Source organism: Branchiostoma floridae, chromosome 1 (assembly GCF_000003815.2).
Source record: "Branchiostoma floridae strain S238N-H82 chromosome 1, Bfl_VNyyK, whole genome shotgun sequence".
NCBI classification, from domain to species: domain Eukaryota; kingdom Metazoa; phylum Chordata; class Leptocardii; order Amphioxiformes; family Branchiostomatidae; genus Branchiostoma; species Branchiostoma floridae.
In genome coordinates, this window is record NC_049979.1 from 25,803,847 (window position 1) to 25,826,213 (window position 22,367).

The following is a 22,367-nucleotide window of genomic DNA, read 5'->3' on the forward strand; positions in this document are numbered from 1 at the left end:
CTGCATTTTGAACCAGTCCTCTGGTCCCTCCGACCCGCAGCAGTGGTACTCCGTCTGCAGTATGTCCACTTCTATCTTGAGAGATCCGCCATGCTGGTATTGGTTCATGGCCTTGGTGATACCCTTATCAAAAGCCTGTGAAAACAAAAGTTTATCTATGGCCACAGTAATTTTTTTGATGACATCCTCTGCAGACTGCAAAAATAGTGCGATAGGGCGAAAAAAAAAAGATGGGGAAAAAAACAAGATGGCTACATTTTCAAAAAATAGGCACCATAAAGTTGTGATGACTGTTGTAAAAAGAATCAAATGGACAAAACATGGTATCAGAGCCAACAAGGCATTCATTCCTGTATTTAAGACATGTACTGGTGTGGTAAAACTGACACTTGTGTGGTAGACTGGCATCACCAACAAAGCTTGCATATTGGTGTCACTTTTACAACTATCCAATAAGTTACATTTCTACAACTACAGTCCTGGGTACCTAGCAAGTGTCTAATGACAATATTTGTTTTGTTGTTGTCGTCGTATGATTTATACGGAGGCTAGTATACAACAGAATAGACTGTTGACTTCTGTCAAAAGACAACTAACTGAATTTTCTACAGACCCCACAGACTATCCCAAAAATGCTCTCTATTTCTACGAGGGGTGATCAATAAGTCCTCGGCCTCACCCAGAAATAATAAGCACAACTCAGATTTCGAAGCACAGCTTCACATCCTCCAAATTTCAAATCATTGCAGTCATTAGTTTCCAGGCATTCGTTGTTTATTAAAATTAGAAGGTAACGTTAAGTGGCGAGAAAAACAAGGGTGAATTGTGATAAGACACGTGTGGGTCAAGTTCCCCATGCCGTACATCCTTTGTCATAAACAAAGCTGTCAAAATGTTTGATAATGATTCTCTTTCTATTTCAAGCAGAAATAGGTGGGTGTCTGACTTCCAGCAGCGCAAGTTGACCCAAACACCTCAGGCCGCAGCTCAATTGTCGACGTTTTTTTCCTTCTCCCTTACCTAACGTTACTGGATGTCGCATGCAAAGTAATGATCATACTAATTTGAATTTTGGTACACATTAATATAAGACTTTATACTTGACATCCATGCTTCGAAATCTGAGTTGTGCTTATTATTTCTGGGTGAGGCCGAGGATTTATTGATCACCCTTCCTATCGTAAGAAGAACGCGCACTCACACTTTGCAGGTGCATCTTGTGAGCAAACGTTGTAATTCCTGCACAGAACACTAGGAGGCAGAACAGCGCTGTGACTGCCATGTAGATCACTAGTCCCTTGGACCGCGTTTCAGGGGACTTCGAGTCAGAGCTGACCTGTTGGAAGAAATACCAAGGAGTAATCATCACAATCGTTACAATCGTATGGACTCGAAAAAAATTCCAATCACTGTTGTACACTTTCCTGTTTTTCTTGTTCTTCTCTTTTTCCACCCCAATCCACACTTCTCTGCTCTTCTCTACATAACGCGGCTACTCTACGCTACTCTTCGCTATTGTACTCTACTGTACTCAAATCTACTCTACTCATATTCTACTCTACATTACTCGGCCACTCGCTACGCTTCGCTACATTACTCTACTCTACTCTACTCTACTCTACTCCCCTCCCCTCTACTCTACTCTACACTCTACTCTACTTTACTCTACTCTACTGTAAAGTAGACTCGGCCACTCGCTACGCTTCGCTACATTACTCTACTCTACTCCCCTCTACTCTACTCTACACTATAGTCTACTTTACTCTACTCTACTCTAAAGTAGACTACTCTATGCTACTCTATCTACACTACACTACGCTACTCTACTTCACTCTACATTACATATATACTCGGCTACTCTACGCTACTCTTCGCTACTCTGCTCTTCTCTAGTCTACTCCCCTCTACTCTACTCTACTCCCCTTTACTCTACTCTACTCTACACTAAAGTAGACTACTCTATGCTACTCTATCTACACTACACTACGCTACTCTACTTCACTCTACATTACATATATACTCGGCTACTCTACGCTACTCTTCGCTACTCTGCTCTTCTCTAGTCTACTCTAGTCTACTCCCCTCTACTCTACTCTACTCCCCTTTACTCTACTCTACTCTAAAGTAGACTACTCTATGCTACTCTATCTACACTACACTGCACTACACTACACTACACTACACTACTCTACTTCACTCTACATTACTCGGCTACTCTATGCTACTCTTCGCTACGCTACTTTCCTCTCCTCTACGCTACTGTTGTCCGTAAGACGTCTTGAAATGTCACCATGACCGACCCTATACACCTTTCTCACGCAGCGGCCATGATTGATCTAAAACGAGTTCAATGAGGCAAACAAAAGACTGTCCATCATAATCAGCAGTTCAACCAAAGATAGCCTGTCAATTAGGAAATAGACCACTGAGAGAATGGCTGCATGTCCGTCAAATATTTGCATTATTATGCTTTTATTTTGCATCTCTTAAGAGACTATGGGATCAGTCTATGCTACTCTAAATTGCTATATCTTTCGGTTATAATATTTATTATTTGATCTTATATTGTGAAAATTTGTGTGGTTTGAGTGAAAACTAAATGGAAGCTGATTTTAGAAATAAGTTTTGTCTGTTTGCCTCATTGACCTCGTCTTCTCACGCTCCCTACCTTCATCCCGAACAGGTTCAGGCCGACTCCTAACACTCCGAATGCCATGAGTGTGTAACAGAGGCCGTCTATGTTTCCATAATCTTCAATGAGAGCCACTTTATCTTCGACCCTGAACTGCGAAGATGGAATAGTAGAAATATTAATCACATAATTGTATAGTGTGAGGTTTGCCTTTGCCCCCACTTAACAACTGTTCCTTGAAACTGTAGTACTACACAGCTTAGGCCCAATTTACACTTAAGTCTTGTCATTTTAACGGTAGCACTACACATCGTAGTCCACAACTGCAGCTTTTCTTCTGGGTGAAACGAGAAATAAAGCGTAGTCTACTAACGTTACACCCTTCGAGGCTGAATAAGTGCTGCACTGGGTCATGTTAAAGACAACCATATGCGATATCAGTCGAACCGCAGAGCTCTAAGCGCATCCGATCTGCTCAGCCCTTTCTTCGATAGGTCATACGCCGGAACACAGTTTGTCCTGGTTTGACCCCGCTGCATGGGTGTAAGCTAGCGCATGTTTTGCAACAAAAAGACCTCAGACCTACATAATCTTGTACTTTTTTTTAAATCTGCAGGCTTTGCCCAGTACAACCATGTAGATATTTCATGCATTACAAAATGACAGCGAACGCTGTAGCTTTCGAAACATTTAATTGGCAATTTTTGCCGGTTTATTTGTGGTAGTCTTTTTTGCAGTTCACCTTGATCCCATCAGCTAACCACATCATGTGATAGCCCAGTTCCTCACCTTTACATTGATACCAATTGCAAAGTTTCTCGGTTAATTTCATAACGGTAACGGTAACGGGTTTGCCCCGAAATTATCTGCTAAAGCGCAAATTACGGTGGTGAAGTTTCAGTCTGGTTGTAGCTACCCACACACACTACCCTGCGTTTTGACTGTATTTCTATACATTTCGCATGGTGTCACAGACCTCATTTCTTGGTACGAGAAGCGGAATGGGCCCGACTGTCAGATGCAATATATATAGAATACAACACGGTGTATTCCGTATCACCCGAGGTCCCAGCCCGACCGCGGGTCGGATCGCCCGACGGCCGAAGGCTTCAAAGGTTTTACACACCGGGAAAAATATTTAGAAACTTCAAATAGCATTCAAAATATTTCTAAATTATGAAATCTCCTAGACATATAATTGAAAACAATTGAAAACATTTGTAAATGGTGACAATGGCAACCCTTGCGGTGACTTGGAATCGTACTTCCAACTGAACGCGTGTTCCATTTGGGGCCATTTGGGGTCATCTGTGGTCATTCGCTAGTTTCCACCTCTGAGTTTCCACTGTAGTTTCCTGGGTGTCTCGCATCAGAAAAAAAACTACTTTTTCACAAATATAAAGCAAGGATATTTTGTAGGATGTACTTGTATAAAGCGTGCAACTGCTGAAATTCCCGCTAGCAATATTTCAAAGGTCACAGCAACAGGTCACATGGGTCACTACGTTTTCTCGGAAATCGAGGAATAGCATGCAGGTGCCCTGCTAGGCTTCCTGTCAGTGAGTGTAAAGCGGACGCGAATCTGTAGTCTAGATCTACTGGAGAAATAGACTACGGTGTATAGTACTACAGTTTCAAAGAAAAATGTCATGAAAATCCATCATTCCTAGACTCCGTTATGCTTCTTGGAAGATTTTGACAAAATTGCCCCTGCAGTTCCAGAGCAAACATACACCACTTCTTCCTTTATACATCACAAGATATCTGCCACCAAAAAAAAATCAAGACCATAGCCTACCGAAAAACTAAATACAAGAAGCAAGCAAGGAAACAAATAGAAAGCAGGTTTAACAGTAAACTCGTATTAACAGTAAACTCGCTCAAAACAAACACAGACACAAGAGAAGTCAAGGGCACAGACAAATGAATACACTATAAGCAAAATGACGGATGAATGTTGATGACTGTTTACCTTGATGAATAACCCCCCTGAGATTAAGAAGAGAGAACAAAGTGTAGAAAGCGCGTTGAAACACTGCAGTACGGTCGCCAGGCGGACACGTTTCTCCTCGGTGAAATTGATCACGACCATGGCGACGTCTGGGTTTCCGCCTCCTACGCATCTTCCACCATCGTCGGCAGGCGGCGTGCGTTTGTTGTCACGTCAACAACATCACAACGCCACGGGTAGTTGTTGTTCGAAACGGCAGAATCATTGTTCGAATAACGGATAAAGAGCGTAGAACACCGCCTACCGGTTGGTTCTGGAACTGAAATAGTCATCTTACAGTGACTTCTTTCCAACAAGTTCACTGACGTACAAGTTGACCGACGAAGGAAAGAGAAGAAATAGTCGATCTTCAGACTTTATGGGCTGTTGTTGCTGCCGGCCTATCTTCAGAACGACCTTGATCGAGGATGACCAAGGTCAAGGAGACAACAATGCACATGATGATGTCGTCAGAATCCCACGTCAGACAATGGTGATTGGGATCATAACAGAAGACGACGACATTGTCGTTGGTGTTTGAATTTCAACAGCGAGTGGTGAGTTTGCATCGCCGTTGGACGTCGCAGGGCGGCGTGCGCAGAGCGAGTGACTTACACAGTAGCTAGGTGAAAAACACTTTTCTGACAGGGCAAGGAACCTCCTTGGACAGAGTGAGTTGGAAGGGAGTTTGCAGAAGACGTGCAGGGAAAAGGTGACGAAAACTAACATTGCAGTTAAGTGAGATAAAAATCTTTTCAACTGACAGCCGCCACCACGCAGTGTCTTGGTAAGATTTTCAGAATTGCAGCTTCCTCATATGTAACGTCTGTATCAACTGACAGTTTTGAAGACATATGGGCTGTGCTACAAGTAAAGTCACCGCAGGCCCAACCATACCTGAGGACCCAAGACCTTACCGGGACATGGCGGTACCCTCTGTGATCGTCACTAACTCCTCTGTAACAACCATTGAAACTCTCAACCTGTCAACCAACGACGAGACGGAAGCTGACGACACAACCTCCGACAAAGAACAGCACAACGCTGACGATGCAAACGCTTGACGAATCGCCAGAGAGCGCTTTTTTACAGAACTGAAGTGAAGGAGGCGTACGTAATCAGTCAACATTACAAGGGTCTTTGTATATGTGATATGTACTGCGACATAACTGTACCTAGCTAGGATACAATGGAGATTTTCAAGCATGGAACCAAGAATGTAAGTGTCACTGCTGGAAAAAGTGGTTGAAGTGGTAAGGCGATTTGACAGTGACTTTCTTACAAACCGCCTTCCCACATAAAACACACATTGCTTTATGCTGATTTAGTGGAGATATAGATTTATTTGTTGATTAATATTCCATCTCACTCGCTTTGTTAAAAGAAGAAAGTGAAACCACCGTGAAATTAAATCGCACGCCAAGTAAATTGAAAGCTAGGTGTGCCGTAACACATTTCTTTCTAACGTTCTTTCCACCAGAGTTATGATTTATGGCTTTTTAAAAATGCATGCTATATCTACGGACTACGGTGCCTCTTTATGGCAGCTGATCGTAAGTTCAAAACAGACAATTAAGGTGAAACAGCTGACACTTAAGCTGATAATACATGTACTAATGTAACATGTTATATATTATATATACTACCAAGGCAATGACCGTGTACACATGTACAAATGACACGAAGAAACTGCTATGTAAATAAAAAGCAAACACAAAAGGTTATGGTGGGATGTCTTGTTTATTTCGACTGCGTTACAGTGTCATTATAATGTGTGCTTTCATACAGTGCCATCATCATCATCATCAATTCATCTATCATCCTCTTTAAAGAGGTGCAGCAAGTAAAGTTCGTCTTCCAGAACTGTCTGTCTTTCATCGCTGTGAGAAGCTCCAGGCCCTGCAGATCAGTTTCTGACTCTACAGTGTCATTATACATCTTAATGTTCAAGATATGTCTGTTAAGACATGAATGCATTTCATAGCCTCCATAGCAGGCTCTCTATGACCTTTTTGGCACTTTTGCTGGCCATTTCTTTTTGTACTGGGTCGCTGATTGCTGGCCTTTTCTGACAGCCGGCTGTCAAGTGCCAAAAAAGGCCATAGAGAGCCTGCTATGGAGGCTAGCATTTCAATTCTATTGAAAAAAAAAACCCTGTTAGAACAGAACATCCAATGAAAAGGATTGAGCATTGAGAAGTTGTTTCTTGTTACCTTTTGAATCTCATCAACAACATAATCTTCACTTTTATAAATTAGACCTTGTGGTAAATTTTCAAACGAAATAGGTTTGGTACATGCAGATCATACTATAGTTCTTAGCAGCAGAATATGTCCACAGACTGTAAATTTGTAGACAATAAAAAATTCTTGAACACAATCAATGCATTTATAGTATATTTGAGCAATTATCTTTTGATTCTGGCACTTCCAATATCATATATTAATTACAAAGATATATATTGCAGTGTCTTTGGACAAGCACAAGTAAACCAATAAACTGAACAAAAAAGCACAATGTTTATTATATATCCTTGCATTATATGAAATACAATCAATACATCGTTGTATAAAATACTGGAGGTAAGTTTTCAATTTCATCACTCACTCAGATCGAAAGGTTTATCAGGGCTCAAAATACTTTTTTCTGTATACCTGCACTGGTGCAGGTAACACTGAAAATTACCTGCACCTGACAAATTTTACCTGCATCACTCTAGATCTGAATGTAGGAAGTATGGATTATACTAAAATTGTTGAGGAACCATTGCTATTTTTTTAATACTTGTGGTAACAGTCAATGCAGCTGATAACAATCCACATACACCTACATCATAAGACATTTACGTATAAATCCCAGTACATAGTCCAGTGCACGTTAGGTACAGGTAGAAACCAGAAATACCTGCACAGCTCCAATTTTACCTGCACTAACCTGCATATGCATGTGTTATTTCGAGCCCTGTTTATCATGTTATGTACCTTGCCAGCAGTCAACACAAACATACCTAGGGAGGGTAGGTTTGTGCTAGAGTCAGTGAAGTAACAGGAAACACATTTTTTCCCTTGCCCCTTACAGTTCTCTTCCACAGACATCATTTGAATGGTCAGGATTTCATCATAAGCTTTACACTTGTTTTGTACATTGTTATTATAATTAAAACTCCTTTTTTTTCATTTTCACATTCAAATGGCGATTTCCATATTTTAGGGGCGTATTTTAAAACAAACATCAGGAAAATAGTACTGCCCCCTAGTATCAGCCTAGTAGTGAAAACTCTGAAAGGACACATTCCTTTGCTACATGTACCAGAAAATCTGAAAAAAGAAGAAAATCTGAGATTTTGAACGCATAGGGCTGGCACAAAGCAACATTGCTAAGGCCTAGGAAAAATGTTGTTTTTCCTGTTTCAGTCCTGAAAAAGATATGGAGGGAGGGAGGGAGGGAATCGGATGGTCTTTTATGATTTCTTTTTTAGACTTTGGCCCAAACTCTAGTGATACAAACAACTTGCAGTTTAACAAACTGAAAGTAATACTGAAATGCATGAGGACACTTTATTATATATTTGGATCTTTAATTTCATGCATAAGGTTACAAATCTGTGGGCATATCTATGCTTCATTAGATAGGACAAGTAGTTTTTCTTACTTGATGAGGAAGCAGACTAGATCAAAATTCTACTGGAAACTACTAGTATGTGACTCAACTGGCTCACCCCCCAAAAAGGCTAGGGTCTACAGGTTTTTCAAGGGTAGGTTACTAGGTAAGAAAACAGAAAACACAACATTTTTTCCCTAGGCCTGAGCACTACAAAGCTGTTTAGGGTTCCCAGCTGCTCACTCTATCTTCTTCATTCATCACAGCCCAGTTTGGGGAGTGTGCATCAGAGGCAAGCCAGTTAAAATCATCTATATCATCCCACGTGTTTCTATCCTTGTCTAGTCCAGCCTTCTTGTAGTGTTCTCCCATATCTGGATACGCCCAGTTATAAGGCGCAAAAAGAAGCCGGGTACTATCCTCTATGATCCCGCGGCTTGTGACATGCAGGTAGAAGCTTGTATCCAAGGTGTGGTGGACTCGTAGTTGCTGACAGGCTATCACCAACACAGTGTCCTTACAATCGTCCACGAAGATAGACCTGGAGACGGGTCCGGTGAAGATACGGCATCCGGTTACGTTAGAGATGTGCACGGTGCCGGCGGAACCGTACAGTTTCACCGTACAGTTCGTCAGACGTGCGAGCGAGACGTCCTGGTTTTCGATCTCGCGTGGTTGTAAAGTCAGGGTTTGAGAGTCTTTATCAGCGAATCCACACTCTATCTGAACAACTGACGCCACCTGTACCCCGGGTTTTACTTCTGTGGCTACCTTAGTTGCTTTCTTCTTAGGCTCTTTCACTCCTTCCTTCTTTTTCTTGAAGGCGAATTTCTTCTTGGGGATGAGTTGCTCTCTCTTCTCGGTCAGGGCGGCCTGTAGGTTGCCGATCGTATCCTGCGCCTGGCGAACGTCGTAACTCGGTAGAAAACTTGTAGAGTCCGTCACAAACTTCTGCAGTTTCTGCATGGCCGCCGTGATGACATCAAAATGATCGGAAAGGCCATCTTTAGGGGTGGAGTCTGACTCGTCGAGTAGCTTCTCTATGGCGGATTTCTCTTTCCGGAACGTAGTCGCGAAGAAGTCGGACGTTTCGTCTTCTGCCGACGTCTTTTCTTTCTCCAGACGCCTCTTCTCTCTCTTTTCTGCTAGCTCCTCCTCTCTCTTCTGTATCTTGTCCACCACTGCCCCTTTTTTCTCTTCGTAGAGAGAATTCTCGGTGGTTTCCCATGTCTCGCCAACGATCACTACTTCTGATTCCGCCCAGGGGGAATTTGCATATATCCCATGATGCACCGCGGTCTCAACTATATATACGCTCGAGCCGTGACGTCATCATTTGAAAAATGGCGGGTTCCGGTGATGGTAGCATCCCGGGAGCTCCCGTAAACACAGTGTTTACGGTTGAACCAAAGCTGTTGCAGGACGCTCCAGAAGTTTTACTTTGCTGTGTAAACACTCACCAGTTCCCAATCCATTTCTCGGGGGTTTCGTGCATCGAAATAGTTACACGGCGCTGTCACATAGCAGTACCGGGCGACCCGCCGTCAGTGCGCCGGCTGTGCTTGATGCCTGATCGGAACCTGGATAGCCTGTTCGCCGGGGTGACTTCCCCAGTGAAACTACGGATCAAGTCGAGTTCTACCATTCATGTAAGGTTTACTTTATTTCGTAGATCTTTTAGGGACCTTCAGTATTTTTGATGGTTCGAAACAGGAATAATTTTACAGCAACAGAAAGGCTACGAATTATAGGGGGCATGTAACGTAACGTACAAATTTTATCGACTTTGTCATGTTTTCCAGTGGCACTATATTCCTTTTTAACTCTGATTCAAATCGAGTTCTATTATAGTTTTATGTACTAGTATTTGATAGTTATTTCTTCATTTTACATCACCACCGGCGATTGTTTTGTTGTCGAGTATTTTCACAGAAAAAAGGTACAAAGTGATGTGGGACACATGTAATGTATTTTCAGCGTTGAGTCAGTAACGCTAACTTAATCGTTAATGCTTTTCCTTTTGCTTCAAAATATTACTGGGTATTTGAATAGGATTGAAAAACGTGTATAATGTGAAAGGTAATTTTTCCCAGCCACTTTATTTGTAAAAATTATTTGCTGTCAATGGTTTTAGTTTTACATCATTTCAGTGTTTGGGTATTGGAAGGGGATAGTTTTTTTTTACTGAAGACTCGCTAGCAATATTCAATTATCTTTTAAAAATACAAATACTAGAGTTTCACGACCCCATACCTTTGTCAAACAAATCTATCTTTACTAATAGTAGAAATCATGTCTGTCTGAGAATTGAGGCATTTACAAAAACTTGTTTCTCACTACAACCATTGTGGAATGGAACATGTTGTGAAGTATGTACATGTATAGGGTAGAAGCCCCCTTGTTAGGTAGCTTTAAATAATAATGCTTGGAACTTGGAGTTAAATAGAAATGGCTTTCTTTCAACACAATTGGTTAGCATAAAGTGTTGTGTTATAGTGACATATTGGTTGATTGCTGAATAAAAAGTTCTAAACAGAACTATGCGGCTCCAGCTGTGTCTCAGAGTCTGAAGGATGTTTGCAGTGTAACTGTAAGACTGTTGGCTTGAGGACCGGTAGTTCCCCCAGACAATGTTATTGCCGTAAGTTACTTAGTTTGCACGATAAAGGGATTCAGTGTGCATGGTTTTGCCCCAAGATTTGAGACCTTTGACCCATACTCGAAGGCCTAACATGTTAGCACCATGTGTGTGTTTCAACATATAGTTAGTGTGGTGTGACTGTGACAATCTTTAGAAATATTTACTAGTAGTTACTTTGCTACAATCTTTTTACTAGTTTTGGGATATTCTCTCTGTACGTTGTCCTTAATAACTGATATACGAATGAATGCTGTATACTCTCAACATTCAAAGGTCATAACTTAAAGAATGTGCATTACTTGAATTAGATTGTAGAAATCATCAAGTGGTAGTGGAAAGCCATTTGACTTGAAAAAGGTGTGTCACGGATTTGGATAGCTACAGATTTTAGACGATGTGACGACAAGATCATGCGGTTTGCGATGCTGCTGTTTTCATTTCTTCTGCTGTTTGCGTTACAAAATATGTCAAGACATGTATCAATTAGCCATGCCCTCAGAAGTAGGACCTGGCTCTGCCCCCAGACAAGTGATGACGAAAAATCATGTTTTGGAATGGGTCACGTCTTGGAATGCAGCTGGCATTCAACTTCGTGTTAGTTCAAATCATGTTTTGGAATGGACAGAGTTTTGGAATGCAACAGGGTTAACAGTTACAGAACAATCATCTCCAAGCAGATTCTGCTTTTCTTACAGTTCGAATGCTCTAAAGATGCTGATAGGCAGCAGGCCAGAGGTACCCTTCTTTGGGACACAGAGATACTGCCAACAGACAGTGCAGCCTTCATACTTCCAGCAGTGACGACAGATATCCCGGCTGACTTACCGTACGAGACAGACATTCAGCCTGTAGACCCCAATCTACCATACCCTGACCATTGCAACTGTCAGATGTCTGAATCTGTACAGTCACCTCCAATACTTTGCGACATGCAAACAGAGTCACAACTAGACCCTCTTGTATGTAGCTTGGAGGACTTGCATTTTTCTTCAGATGGGGGGGAGTCGGATGACCAAGATCTAGATGCAGAGTTGGAAGAAGACGAAGACACAGATAACCATGCTGCAAATCGTATGAGTGGGCAGATTTTTTCTGTTGTTGGCTCTACGTGGCATACTAGTTGTCAGGCTGTGCTAGATAAGTGTGAAAAACTGAGAAGGGAGGGAGAAGATGTCAAAGTCCAGGTAGCCTTTGAGCCCACCAATATCAAGGATAGGAATGCCATCGTGTTTGAAATGTTCATAGAAAACACTTGGCAGATAGTGGGTTATTGCCCAGGCCCCAAAGTCCCCAAACTGACAAGAGCAATGAGAAATGGTTTCATCACTGAGATTGCGATGCACAAGTTGACTCATTCCTTCTGCTTCCCTGCAAAGAAATTCATGTACAAAGTTCAGGTGAAGATTGTGAAGAGAGGGATTTGGGAAGGCGATGCAAAAGACTACAGGTTCAATTCGGTCATTGTATAAAAAGTATAACGAGGCAACAACCCATCAACTCGATTTGATCTGTAGTTTTATTGGGAATTTTGTTACTCGCTTGTGCCTCCACTCTTAACTTTCTGCCCTGACTCACTATATTATTAGTGGAGGGCGATACCACATTGCGACTGCAAAAAAAAGTGGTCGCTGGTTGGATTAGGCAGTTGGTTGCTGGGAGAAAGGCAAAAACTGATATCTTATAAGGTCAGAACCCGTATAACACTTAGGACTATGTCTATACATGTTCTCCTCTTTCCTGACTTGCAACAAAATAACATCTTTTATGAGTATCATTGAGTAATAAAACTTAAGGTTCTGAAGAAAACAAAATCTGAAGAGCATGCCTCATAAGTTCAATAACTAGTTTGACAGTTACAATAACTAGTTACAATAACTAGTATAACACTTGCAACAATGTATATACCTGAGTTCTCTTCTTTCTTGACTTGCAACAAAATAGCATCTTTTAAGTATACATTCAGCAATAAAACTAAAGGTTCTGAAGAAAACAATATCCGCAGTGCTTGCCTCATATATACAATAACTAGTTTGACAGAAGGATACTTCAAAGCATAACTAGGCAAAAACCTGTATAACACTTGCGACAATGTCTATATATACCTGTGGTCTCAAGATCAAAAACTGATTGTCATATAAGGTCAATACCTGTATAACACTTGCAACAATGTCTATACCCGAGTTCTCTTCTTTCCTCACTTACAACAAAATAGCATCTTTTACAAGTATACATATACAGAATAAAAAGTAAACATACATAAAATAAAAGACTTAGATATATACAACAGTGGTGACAGGTGGAAACAAGTGGCTACAGGCACTTTCTTCTGTAAAAAAACAAACAATGCTTGGTACCATGACTAAAAAGTACATTTATATCAAAATCTCACTCATCAAAAAATCGGGCAAGTGGGGTAGGACATGAGCTTGCCCAATCAGCACTTTCACTTGGCTAGGACAATAAAACTTTTGGACTTGTCCAACCCTGGATGTGGATATAACAGTTTAAAAGTAATCTTCTAAACAGGTGGCAAGCTATTTGGGACCTCAGGCAGTGGCACTTCTGGTCTGTGCAGTATCTGCCTGATGGTCCCCCTGTTCCTGACCGGCAGGACACCCCTTGCAGTTGTGAAAATCGAAGCGTCTTCCCTTCTACAAGTGCGCAGTCGGTGGAGGCGCAGACGACCATCCTCAGGGTCATCATTGAAGGATGGGTAAGTGTCTTCTGCTTCCCTGAACCTCTCACTGATTGTCCAGTAGTAGAAAGGCAGGTCCGGGTCAATTCTCTTTGAGAATTCCCTGTGAAAGACAAATAAATAATTACAAACCTGTTCAAGTGAAATAATACATGCCATGGACACAAGAATTGTGCCCATACTGCCCATAATGACCTGTCCACAAGTGATTTGTAATGTACGTCGCAAGTACAATGTGAGTACATGAAATCTTTCAATAATTTTACAAAAAGACCATACTGTAAATGTTTGAAAAGATAGTTAAATACCTGACTTCTGTAGGCCATCGAGCATGCAACTCCTTGAGGGTAAAGGTGTTTCCCATGTGTCGGTGAAGTCCAGCAAAGAAACACTCTACATCGTCTGTCGTGCTCGCTCTTGGATGCTCTTCATAGCCAATTGTCGCACTCTCACTTCTCCGCAGCTCCATTGACTCGATATTTGTTGTGACCGCGATGAGGGTTTCTCGGCTCCACCCAAGTACTCCTCGACCGAACCTAAAAAAAGCGACCAGAACAAAGATATTCATTTCACTGGGTCTTTAATCCATCTAGGCATTCTCGAGTTATACTATTTGGTAAAGCCCCTATCTCACTGGATTTGCAAGTTAAAGAGAGCGGTTACTGCATTTTTTATATCTAATCATATTCATTGTGTAGGGTTTTCTTGCCTGTTGATGTCAAGAGTTGAGAAGTCTGGGGGGTAACGGCGCCATGGGGGGGAACGGTGATATGGCATCAGCTCATCAAGGATCATGTCCATCATGGCTGTGTTCTTCTCCTTCCTCTCTTCCTCTGAAAGCCCTCGGCCATCAGCTGCTTCATGCCATCCAGCAACGACTTTGATATAGCATGCTTCCCGGTGATACCCTCTGTGTCGGAGAAACCTGACCATGTTGTAGGACAGCAAGATCTCTGCATCGGTGACAGACTGCTTTCGGAAACCAAACAGGGCTGCCTCTGTTAGCCCTGGCTTGGGCTCACCATCTTGCGGATGGAGCGCTTCTTCGAGAGCATGGTGGTCAAACCACCGGGGAGGCTCTTTTCTGAGGTGACCAGCAATTCTCTTGAGGAGATGGCAATGATCTTCTCTTCTGTGAAGGTAGTTGAGGCCGTCTTTCTCTGGGACATACATGTGGTGTGTGAAATCAACCCCCTCAGTTCGAAGTTCCTCTATTCTGAGACGGTATCTGTATGTGGCCATTATTGATCGCAGCATGTCAGCCATGCACTCAGGCGAGTTGGCACGGAAGGTTGAGGGGCCACAATCTGGGGGCACGAGTTGTCCACGCAGTCTTACTACAGCATCCTCCTCTCTCATCTGCTCCACTGTTGTGAGTTTGTGGTATTCTTCAATCACTTCTGGTGGGATAGCCTTCTCCCTCATCTCTGTCAATGGCATGCCATTGTCATCCTCTGCACAGTGAAACCACAATCATCAATTAGTACAAACTGATGGGGAGTTCAGAGTCTATTGTGACATAAGCTGAACACATTTGGTTCGACAAGGGCAGAATTTGTGAGAAGATACAAGATGGCTTCACCATATTCCCCCTGCAGAATATCCCTGAAATCAGGTGAATTTGTTGCATTGTAAGTGTACTTGGGCCAAAGATATATCACACGGATAAAACATACTAATGTCAGTGGTACTGCACAGTCTGATATAATAGAGAGGCCAAACATTAAAGTCAAGTCAGCAGAGAAAGAAACTAACCTCCAACTTTCCGGAGTGACTTCAGCACAGTGTCAGAAGCCATCCTCCTGACACTGTCTTTCACCCCACGAATGATTTCATAGAGATGAATAGGGCGCTTGTTCCCAAGCGTCCTTAGGGAGTTGAACTCTCCATCCGTAACATCACCTGACAACAAATCACAAAGCACCACATCACTGATAGATTTGCAAAATGAAAAAGCTCTAAATGGAAAATTAGCTTTGAGTACCTAAAAAAGCCCCCAGCGCACAGGCTCTAGGGCCAACCCACTAGCATTGCACCAGAATATACCAATGGTCAACACCTCAGCAAAGACTACAGTCTACAAATGGACTTTATCATGAATTTTCGTTGAAATGTCTCAATAAAAAAGACAAATTTTCCTATAATGGATTTTGTTCAGCTTTGCATCATTCAACAGAAGCACTGTCATATTACAAAAAACAGACAAGAGTAACACTCTACTTTTACTTTTGTGCTTTAACTTCAACTTTTGTCTTTACTATGTTTATAGTGGAGTTAAGCTTCACATGTAAAGGATAGACTCTTACCAACAGGTACCAGTCCCAGCTTCTTGGCCTCCTCATGGCACTTGTCCAGGAACTGCTGGAGGAACTGATCCCGGATACTGTGATATGGAATGAGCAGGATTGGCACAGCATAGGGCTTCTGATTTCGTCTTTCGTCAGACACCAAAACGACCAATGCATGATCAGCAGCCACTCTCTTCTTCTTGAAGAGATTGTGCAAGTAGGTTTGTGTCTTTTCTCTCAGTTCCACCAGACATTGGGCCACACGGCCAGGTGAGGGGAAGCAGTTCCAAGAGCTGCCAGCAGCCTTTCATACCTACATAATATAGAAAGCATGTGCATGAAGGTAAAGGTAAAGCAGTCATCCTCAACTGATGTGAAGCATAAATTGTGCTTTTTCAAGTAGCTCAGGTACATGTAGTTGTGCAATGCGGCTTTGCTAACTACTTGATTTATATAACTATGCAGACAGAAAATTGAAGTCAATATTTCTAAAAGTCACCTTTCATAGAAGGCTTTGGCCTGCTCCAGAAGGGTATTGTACTCTACCCTGTCCCATGCCAGGTTTTTCAGCACATCTGTAGATGAGTTAGCCTGCTCGAATTTCTCCTTATACCTCTTGTTTGCTGCCTCAAGGCCACCTTTCAGCAGATCAATGTCTTCTCCAAGATCCTGAAGGAGACTGAGGAGACAGGCCTCTAGATTGCGTGGCACGCAGGACTTCCCAGCTTCCCTGACAAGGACCATGCGTCTGTCGTTGTCAGCCCTTAGCTTCTCCAGGCTTCCATCCCCAAGATCAACGTCTCCAGCCCATTTGCCCTTTGTAGATGTCTGCAGGGCAACCTTCAAATCACAAGCATCAGCCTTAAACCAGACACGTGCTCCTGGCTTCATCTTGGCAAAGGATTCCAGTGCAGCGATCTGTATATAACAGAACAAACTTTACTGTATACTAATCTGATATGCATAAAATAGTAAAAGTTTTCCCAACGTCCATGTCTATTCTTTAGTAGTGTGTCTACCAAATGAAGCTCAATAATTTCCATTCATAGACATCACAAGGAGCAGAACTGCTGATACTAGTAGTATTATTGCCAAGAAGAGAATGCCTCTGGAACAATTTTTCTCTTTTTTTTGAAGGTTTGCAAACTCACATGGATACTGGAGTTGCCATCAAACTTCTCATTCTGTGCCAGTCTGTACATGGTGTCCAGGGAGGGGGCGGCGACATTAATATGTGCCTGTCAGAGAAGGAAGAGAATCATATGTCAAATAAGACATGACAAGTAAAAAAAAAATAGACAAAAATTACACAGTAACAGAACAAGATGTACTTTCTTCAAATGCACAGTATTTAAGTGCCCCTAATTCTTTCACAATTCATGTTATCATACTACTCAAGGTAAATATCACTCTGAGCCAGCCTCCTTAGTACTGTACTAACTTAGGGAATCTACTGGAATAACCAAGATAAAAGCTCCTTGGAATAACTAAGTATGTCAAATACATACAAAATGGAATTGAAAAGGTATCGCTATTATGGCAAATATTCAGATACTACATTAAGTATATGGACTGGTTATCATCACAATTGAAAATTTGTGAAACATAAAAGCCATCTTTATACATGTAGTAACCTTCAATGGGTCCAAGTCAGTGCTTTCCAGGCCACTCCACCCTGGCCCCCGAAACAGCCTCAAGAACCTGGTTGGAAACTCAGCACACATGCTCTCCAACCAGCTGGCATAATCTGGAGAAATGCTGACCTACAGAACATACATGAGTACCATTGTATAAATTAATACCATAACAAGTTGGACATAACACTGTCTCTTGCTATGAAGTCTGCAATCTTCATCATATCTGATATCACCATAGATAATTTGTTCACACCCTCCTACCACAATGAACAAAGTTCCTGATCACACTTCTAATTGCCCAACACTACATGGCTTGGGGCCTGGCTAATTGCACAGGAAGATGGTAGCAAAAATGAATTGGGGTTTTTGGAAAACCCTGTCCAGTCCAGACAGGGAAATGGGGCGGAAAACCCTGTCCAGTCTGAAAAGAGGGTCTGCATAGGGGTTCCTGGCAATGCTTAAAAGTATTGCTTCAGACAGCACTTACACAGCATAATGAGTGACCCAAAGGTGCAATATGCATGCACACAAAGTCAGTTCTGTCAAATGCAAAGTACCCAATTAACACTTATCTGGTAGGACATGAGGGGAGAGAATTGTCAATCAAACAATGGATAGTGAGTGTCCGTCAATTTCGGGTTGTTAAATAATGGCAATACATTACAAAGACAGGCTTTGAAAGGTTTTCTTTAAATGATAAGTGCGCAGCACTCATTTTGAGAGCTGGTCTGTTTAAATCCTGGTTTAATAGAATGACTGCGAATGGTTTCAATATCAACACGACTTTAGTACACAATGTTATAACATTACAATATATTTTACAATGCACTACAATAAAGCCGAGATGGCATTTTTCAAACGATAGTACAAGTTGTGAGCTATATAGAACTATGTATCCTTTTAAAAATAATGTGTTTTATTTGCAAAATTATGCCGTAAGGCTAATAGCATGTTCAGTCTCAAAGACTTAAAGAGTAGACGTTTTTTATATGATGAGAAGTAACAATGATGGATGATTTTTGTTAAGTAATAATTTTTTTATGACATTGTGCCACACTTCAAGTTGATGTTATTTCTGTGCTTAGCCGTATTAAAGATAAAAAAAAATGTTGTTGTATACTAGTACTTAGTAGCTTACACCGTATACCCCCATGCAGACCCTCTTTTCAGACAGCTTACAATGTATACCCCCATGCAGACCCTCTTTTCAGACTGGACAGGGTTTTCCGCACTCCGGACTGGACATGTTTTTCCGAAAACCCAAATGAATTGAGGTAATTAGTTACAAAATTAGACAAAACTAGCCAAAACAACAAACAAAAAACTAAGAAGGCATTCTTTACTGGAAATGCCATCATTTTAAATTAGTACATCAGATAAGTATCTTTATATACTGATGCTAACCTGATGTACATTGGTGGCACTGAAGAACTCCATCTGGTATTGTAGTAATCCAAATGGCATCCTGTCAATTTGGAGCAGAGGGGTGGAGGTGCCAGGCCTGTTGGTGCTCAAGATGTGGGCAAACTTGTACAGGATGTTGGGCTTGTTGTGTTCTTGTAGGGTGGACATGGCATTGATGGACTTTGAAAAGAAGTCGGTTGGGTATGTGGAAATATTCTTTGCTGTAGCTACAACTGAGAACAGTTTATCACCAAAGGATAGAACTGAAGATGATTGAACGATTTGAGGAAGCAGCATAAGCATGAAAGAATCAAATTCTGATTGGGTCAGGGCCTTGCAAGAAGACAGTACTGTTGTGACATCATCCTGGCAGCTATGTTCAGTTTGTGTTTGCTGGTCCACAGTCAACTTCTTTGTCTGGCATCCCCTGCTGACTGTTTCTTTGGTTTTCTTTGCACGGCTGATTGAATTCGTCTCAAGACCAAAAGACTTCACAGCAGCTTCAAGGGATTCGTCGAATTTCGTCCTCCACTTCCTGCACCTGTTCCTCACTGTGTTTGCTGTGAATAGAAAGAGAAACAGTGTGTCACTTAAGAGAAACCTTTGCTATTGACAAAGTATGACTTCATATCCCAACACCTTGAGGGACTACACTCACACTAAATGTGAGAAATAATAGAACTTCTTTTGATTTCTATCAGTTCTAAACTTGTTGCAATAATCTATCAAGGTAAAGACAGCAAGAGCCATTGTTTTTCACTGACCTGAAAGAAGTTCACTGCTCCTGGTTGCCGTCTTGATTGATGTTGCAGCCTCTGTCCAAAAGGGACTGTTAGCGTGCCTCATTGGCCAGGATGCTGTGTCAGTGACATTTTCATCCTGATCAAGGTGGCTTAGATCCAAAAACTGGATCAATGCCTTGTCCTCCTTATCAGTCCACTGATGGTGTTTCACAGGCCGAGGGGACTTGGCCAGTTGAATCTTTGGGGTGAGCATGTGCCCCAAAGATCGTGTTATCTGTTGCAAATACAGGATACATGTAATTTGTAGCAAGGAGAAACTATAGCAAAGTTTGCTATAGTTTAACTGGTACTGAGTGTCATCATCAGTCTTGGCTCACCAATCTTACTCGACTTCTGAATAGTTTCTGCAAGGAGTCATGATGTAATAAACATACTATGAAATTACATCACATCAGTGCACTATGAAATAACATCACATTAGTGAAATAATTGTATTAATGGTATAATTGACAACAGTAAAACTGTCCTTAGCCTGTAAGGTCATCAGTGAAACCTAACAATTTGTAAATTTGCTACATCCTGTTGGACCATACCACAACAGCCAATGATGATCTTGATCGAGGAAACATTTTCTGTCTTATGGCAATTAATCACCTTAGGACTTAGGAAAGAGAGAGGTCGGCGAGCTCCTCCATCTTTCTTTCCATGTTTGTGCTGCCTCCTCTTCCCAGACGGGGTGTGACCACTCCCGCCAACATGTGGCCTCTTTTGGGGCGTTGATGGAGTTGACATCATGACTGAGGGAAACAATATTGGACAGTCTAAGATGATTTTTACCCTTTTATAGAATATATTTCCTTGAGGTATTTCAATGAAGTTATTGATGACACTTTGCTCACTTTGGGAGAATGAGACACAGTTATTGAACATGTCAATAAAGAACCAAAATTAAAGCAAAATGTACCTTTAACATTACAATTTAGGATAATTTTCTATCTATGGATGTCCCATAAGATATAAACTGGTCTGGTATGCAATTTTTTTCTGTTTCATTGGCAAGGATTAAAAACTCTCGAAAATAAACTATGATATTCATAAACATCACTGCTAACCTGGGGAATCAACAATAATCCATAAATTACAAATCTTACACACCACTGCACCACTTGATAACTTACAAATTCTGACAGACTCTCAAATTATGAAACTGAAAGACTACAACTACTTTTTGACAAGATTTATTGGTCCAAATATCAACGACAGTACGTATATGACAGTGAAGGTGAAAATGTAGATCAGACTCCTTCGTATAACTCACAAGCAAGCCTAACCAGTCAATAATGACAAGATAGGTAAACAAGTTCTACGGCTATGTGATCCCGAGCGACCGTCTGTTTAGCGAATATTAAGCCCACAAACGCCCACCCTTGAAAAGTCTGTGCTACATAAATCTAGTTCTTTTGCAAGTACAGTAATACGTTCAGGTTGGGCTCTCATGAGTTTCAAGTGAATTCATCGACCCGAAGTACGAAAATCCATCTTGGTAACTTCCGCCTTTGCGACATATACGATACCCACTCACCTCCGCATTTTAAGCGAGTTTCCAGTCCAACCAACAACATTTTCCGTTTGAATAGGTTTTCCCTGAATGTCTGCTAAGTCCCCATACTGTAACAATCTTTCCAAACTTTCTAAATTGCTTTAGGAAGGTAAAACTACGGCGCGTTCGTGTTTGTTTACGTGTCCGCCATCTTTTCTTTACCGGCTTATTTGCATATGTTAATGAGTTTAAAGGGCCTCCGCGCGACTGTCAGGCGTATGTAAACACGACCAACCATGCGATCCTGCGCGGCTGTTTTCGTGATCTTCCTATGAGTGCTTTTTGGTGCTTTTCGTTTTTTTAGACACACAATCAATCTACCATACGTAAACTACACTTTTTTTTAAAAAGCACCACTATTTGATTAACCAATGCGGAAGATTTGATAGCACTATATGCAAATCTCCAACATGCGACAACGGGATTTACGCATGAGAAGTCTATCGGCATTTACCTCAAAATTAAACATGTTCCTCGGGTATCACACACATCAACACTTTTCATGGAAAACTACAATTCCCGAACTCTAAAAAATGACGAAAATTACCCACCTAATTCTCTTGGCTGCTGTCCAACATGGCCAACATCTTGAAGATGCCCATGCCCTACATCTTGGGCTTTGCAGTTCCGGGTTTGCCGGCGTTCGCGCGGAAAATCGAACGCGATCGAAAGTAAAGTGCATCATGGGATATATGCAAATCCCCCCTTGGATTCCGCCATTTTGGTTTTGAATACGGAGCATGCGCAGTGGGGGTTAATAGGTTAACAGGTTAAAGGTCAGGTTTGTATTGAAGTGACTCAGCTGCTCACAGATTACTAGTGCTCTATATTTAACCCTGATTAGACCAAAACAACGTTGATTTACATGACTCACATAATAGATGTGACCTGGGAGACAGCAGAGGGTCTGCATGGGGGGATCCTGGAAAAGCTCTGGAGGCTGGCAAAGCTTAACCGGTGGATTCAAGAGCACCAACAACGTTTTAACCCTAACCTCCTTGCTTTAGCGACCAGTTTACTTGTTTTGGAACTTGGGCTTTTGGAAACGAGTTAATGCAGGATTGTTTCAGTGTATTCGTGTGGTGAACGCAACCGCAGGCACTTACGGCCGTGACTTTGGGTAATCATTGTGTTTGG

The 22,367-nt window shown here is 41.7% G+C and overlaps 4 protein-coding genes across 6 annotated transcripts in view; 1 reads left to right on the forward strand and 3 right to left on the reverse strand.

The window, feature by feature from the left end:
* The window catches only part of LOC118418333 (peripherin-2-like), a 9,318-nt gene extending 4,054 nt beyond the window's left edge, over positions 1–5,264 (reverse strand). The window contains exons 1-4 of the mRNA XM_035824242.1: positions 4,605–5,264; positions 2,669–2,785; positions 1,202–1,336; positions 5–135 (exon numbers count right to left, since the gene is read on the reverse strand). Coding sequence (XP_035680135.1) covers positions 5–135; positions 1,202–1,336; positions 2,669–2,785; positions 4,605–4,724 — 503 coding nt within the window. The 5' untranslated portion in view covers positions 4,725–5,264. The remainder of the gene's footprint in view (positions 1–4; positions 136–1,201; positions 1,337–2,668; positions 2,786–4,604) is intronic.
* A 1,082-nt stretch (positions 5,265–6,346) lies between these two features.
* LOC118411444 (tubulin-specific chaperone C-like) lies at positions 6,347–22,105 on the reverse strand. Of its 2 annotated transcripts, none has more exons than XM_035813732.1 (2): positions 21,940–22,105; positions 6,347–9,474 (listed from the first exon to the last, which is right to left on the reverse strand). In XM_035813732.1, the coding sequence occupies exons 1-2, from the start codon at positions 21,948–21,950 to the stop codon at positions 8,445–8,447; spliced, it is 1,041 nt and encodes a 346-aa protein (XP_035669625.1). In that variant the 5' UTR covers positions 21,951–22,105; the 3' UTR covers positions 6,347–8,444. The 2 variants fall into 2 exon arrangements, with proteins under 2 accessions (XP_035669625.1, XP_035669624.1); XM_035813731.1 differs by having other exon boundaries at positions 6,347–9,483; positions 21,949–22,053.
* On the forward strand, positions 9,731–12,361 carry LOC118411463. The gene is made up of 2 exons (XM_035813743.1): positions 9,731–9,871; positions 11,559–12,361. Exons 1-2 carry the CDS (start codon positions 9,788–9,790, stop codon positions 12,330–12,332), a joined length of 858 nt encoding a protein of 285 aa, XP_035669636.1. The 5' UTR covers positions 9,731–9,787; the 3' UTR covers positions 12,333–12,361.
* Positions 12,362–21,933, reverse strand: LOC118411419. Of its 2 annotated transcripts, none has more exons than XM_035813707.1 (8): positions 21,782–21,933; positions 20,285–20,427; positions 19,652–19,904; positions 18,888–19,447; positions 17,481–17,609; positions 16,998–17,084; positions 16,346–16,764; positions 12,362–13,661 (listed from the first exon to the last, which is right to left on the reverse strand). In XM_035813707.1, the coding sequence occupies exons 2-8, from the start codon at positions 20,423–20,425 to the stop codon at positions 13,382–13,384; spliced, it is 1,869 nt and encodes a 622-aa protein (XP_035669600.1). In that variant the 5' UTR covers positions 20,426–20,427; positions 21,782–21,933; the 3' UTR covers positions 12,362–13,381. The 2 variants fall into 2 exon arrangements, with proteins under 2 accessions (XP_035669600.1, XP_035669591.1); XM_035813698.1 differs by having other exon boundaries at positions 21,213–21,933.
* Positions 22,106–22,367: the final 262 nt, after the last annotated feature.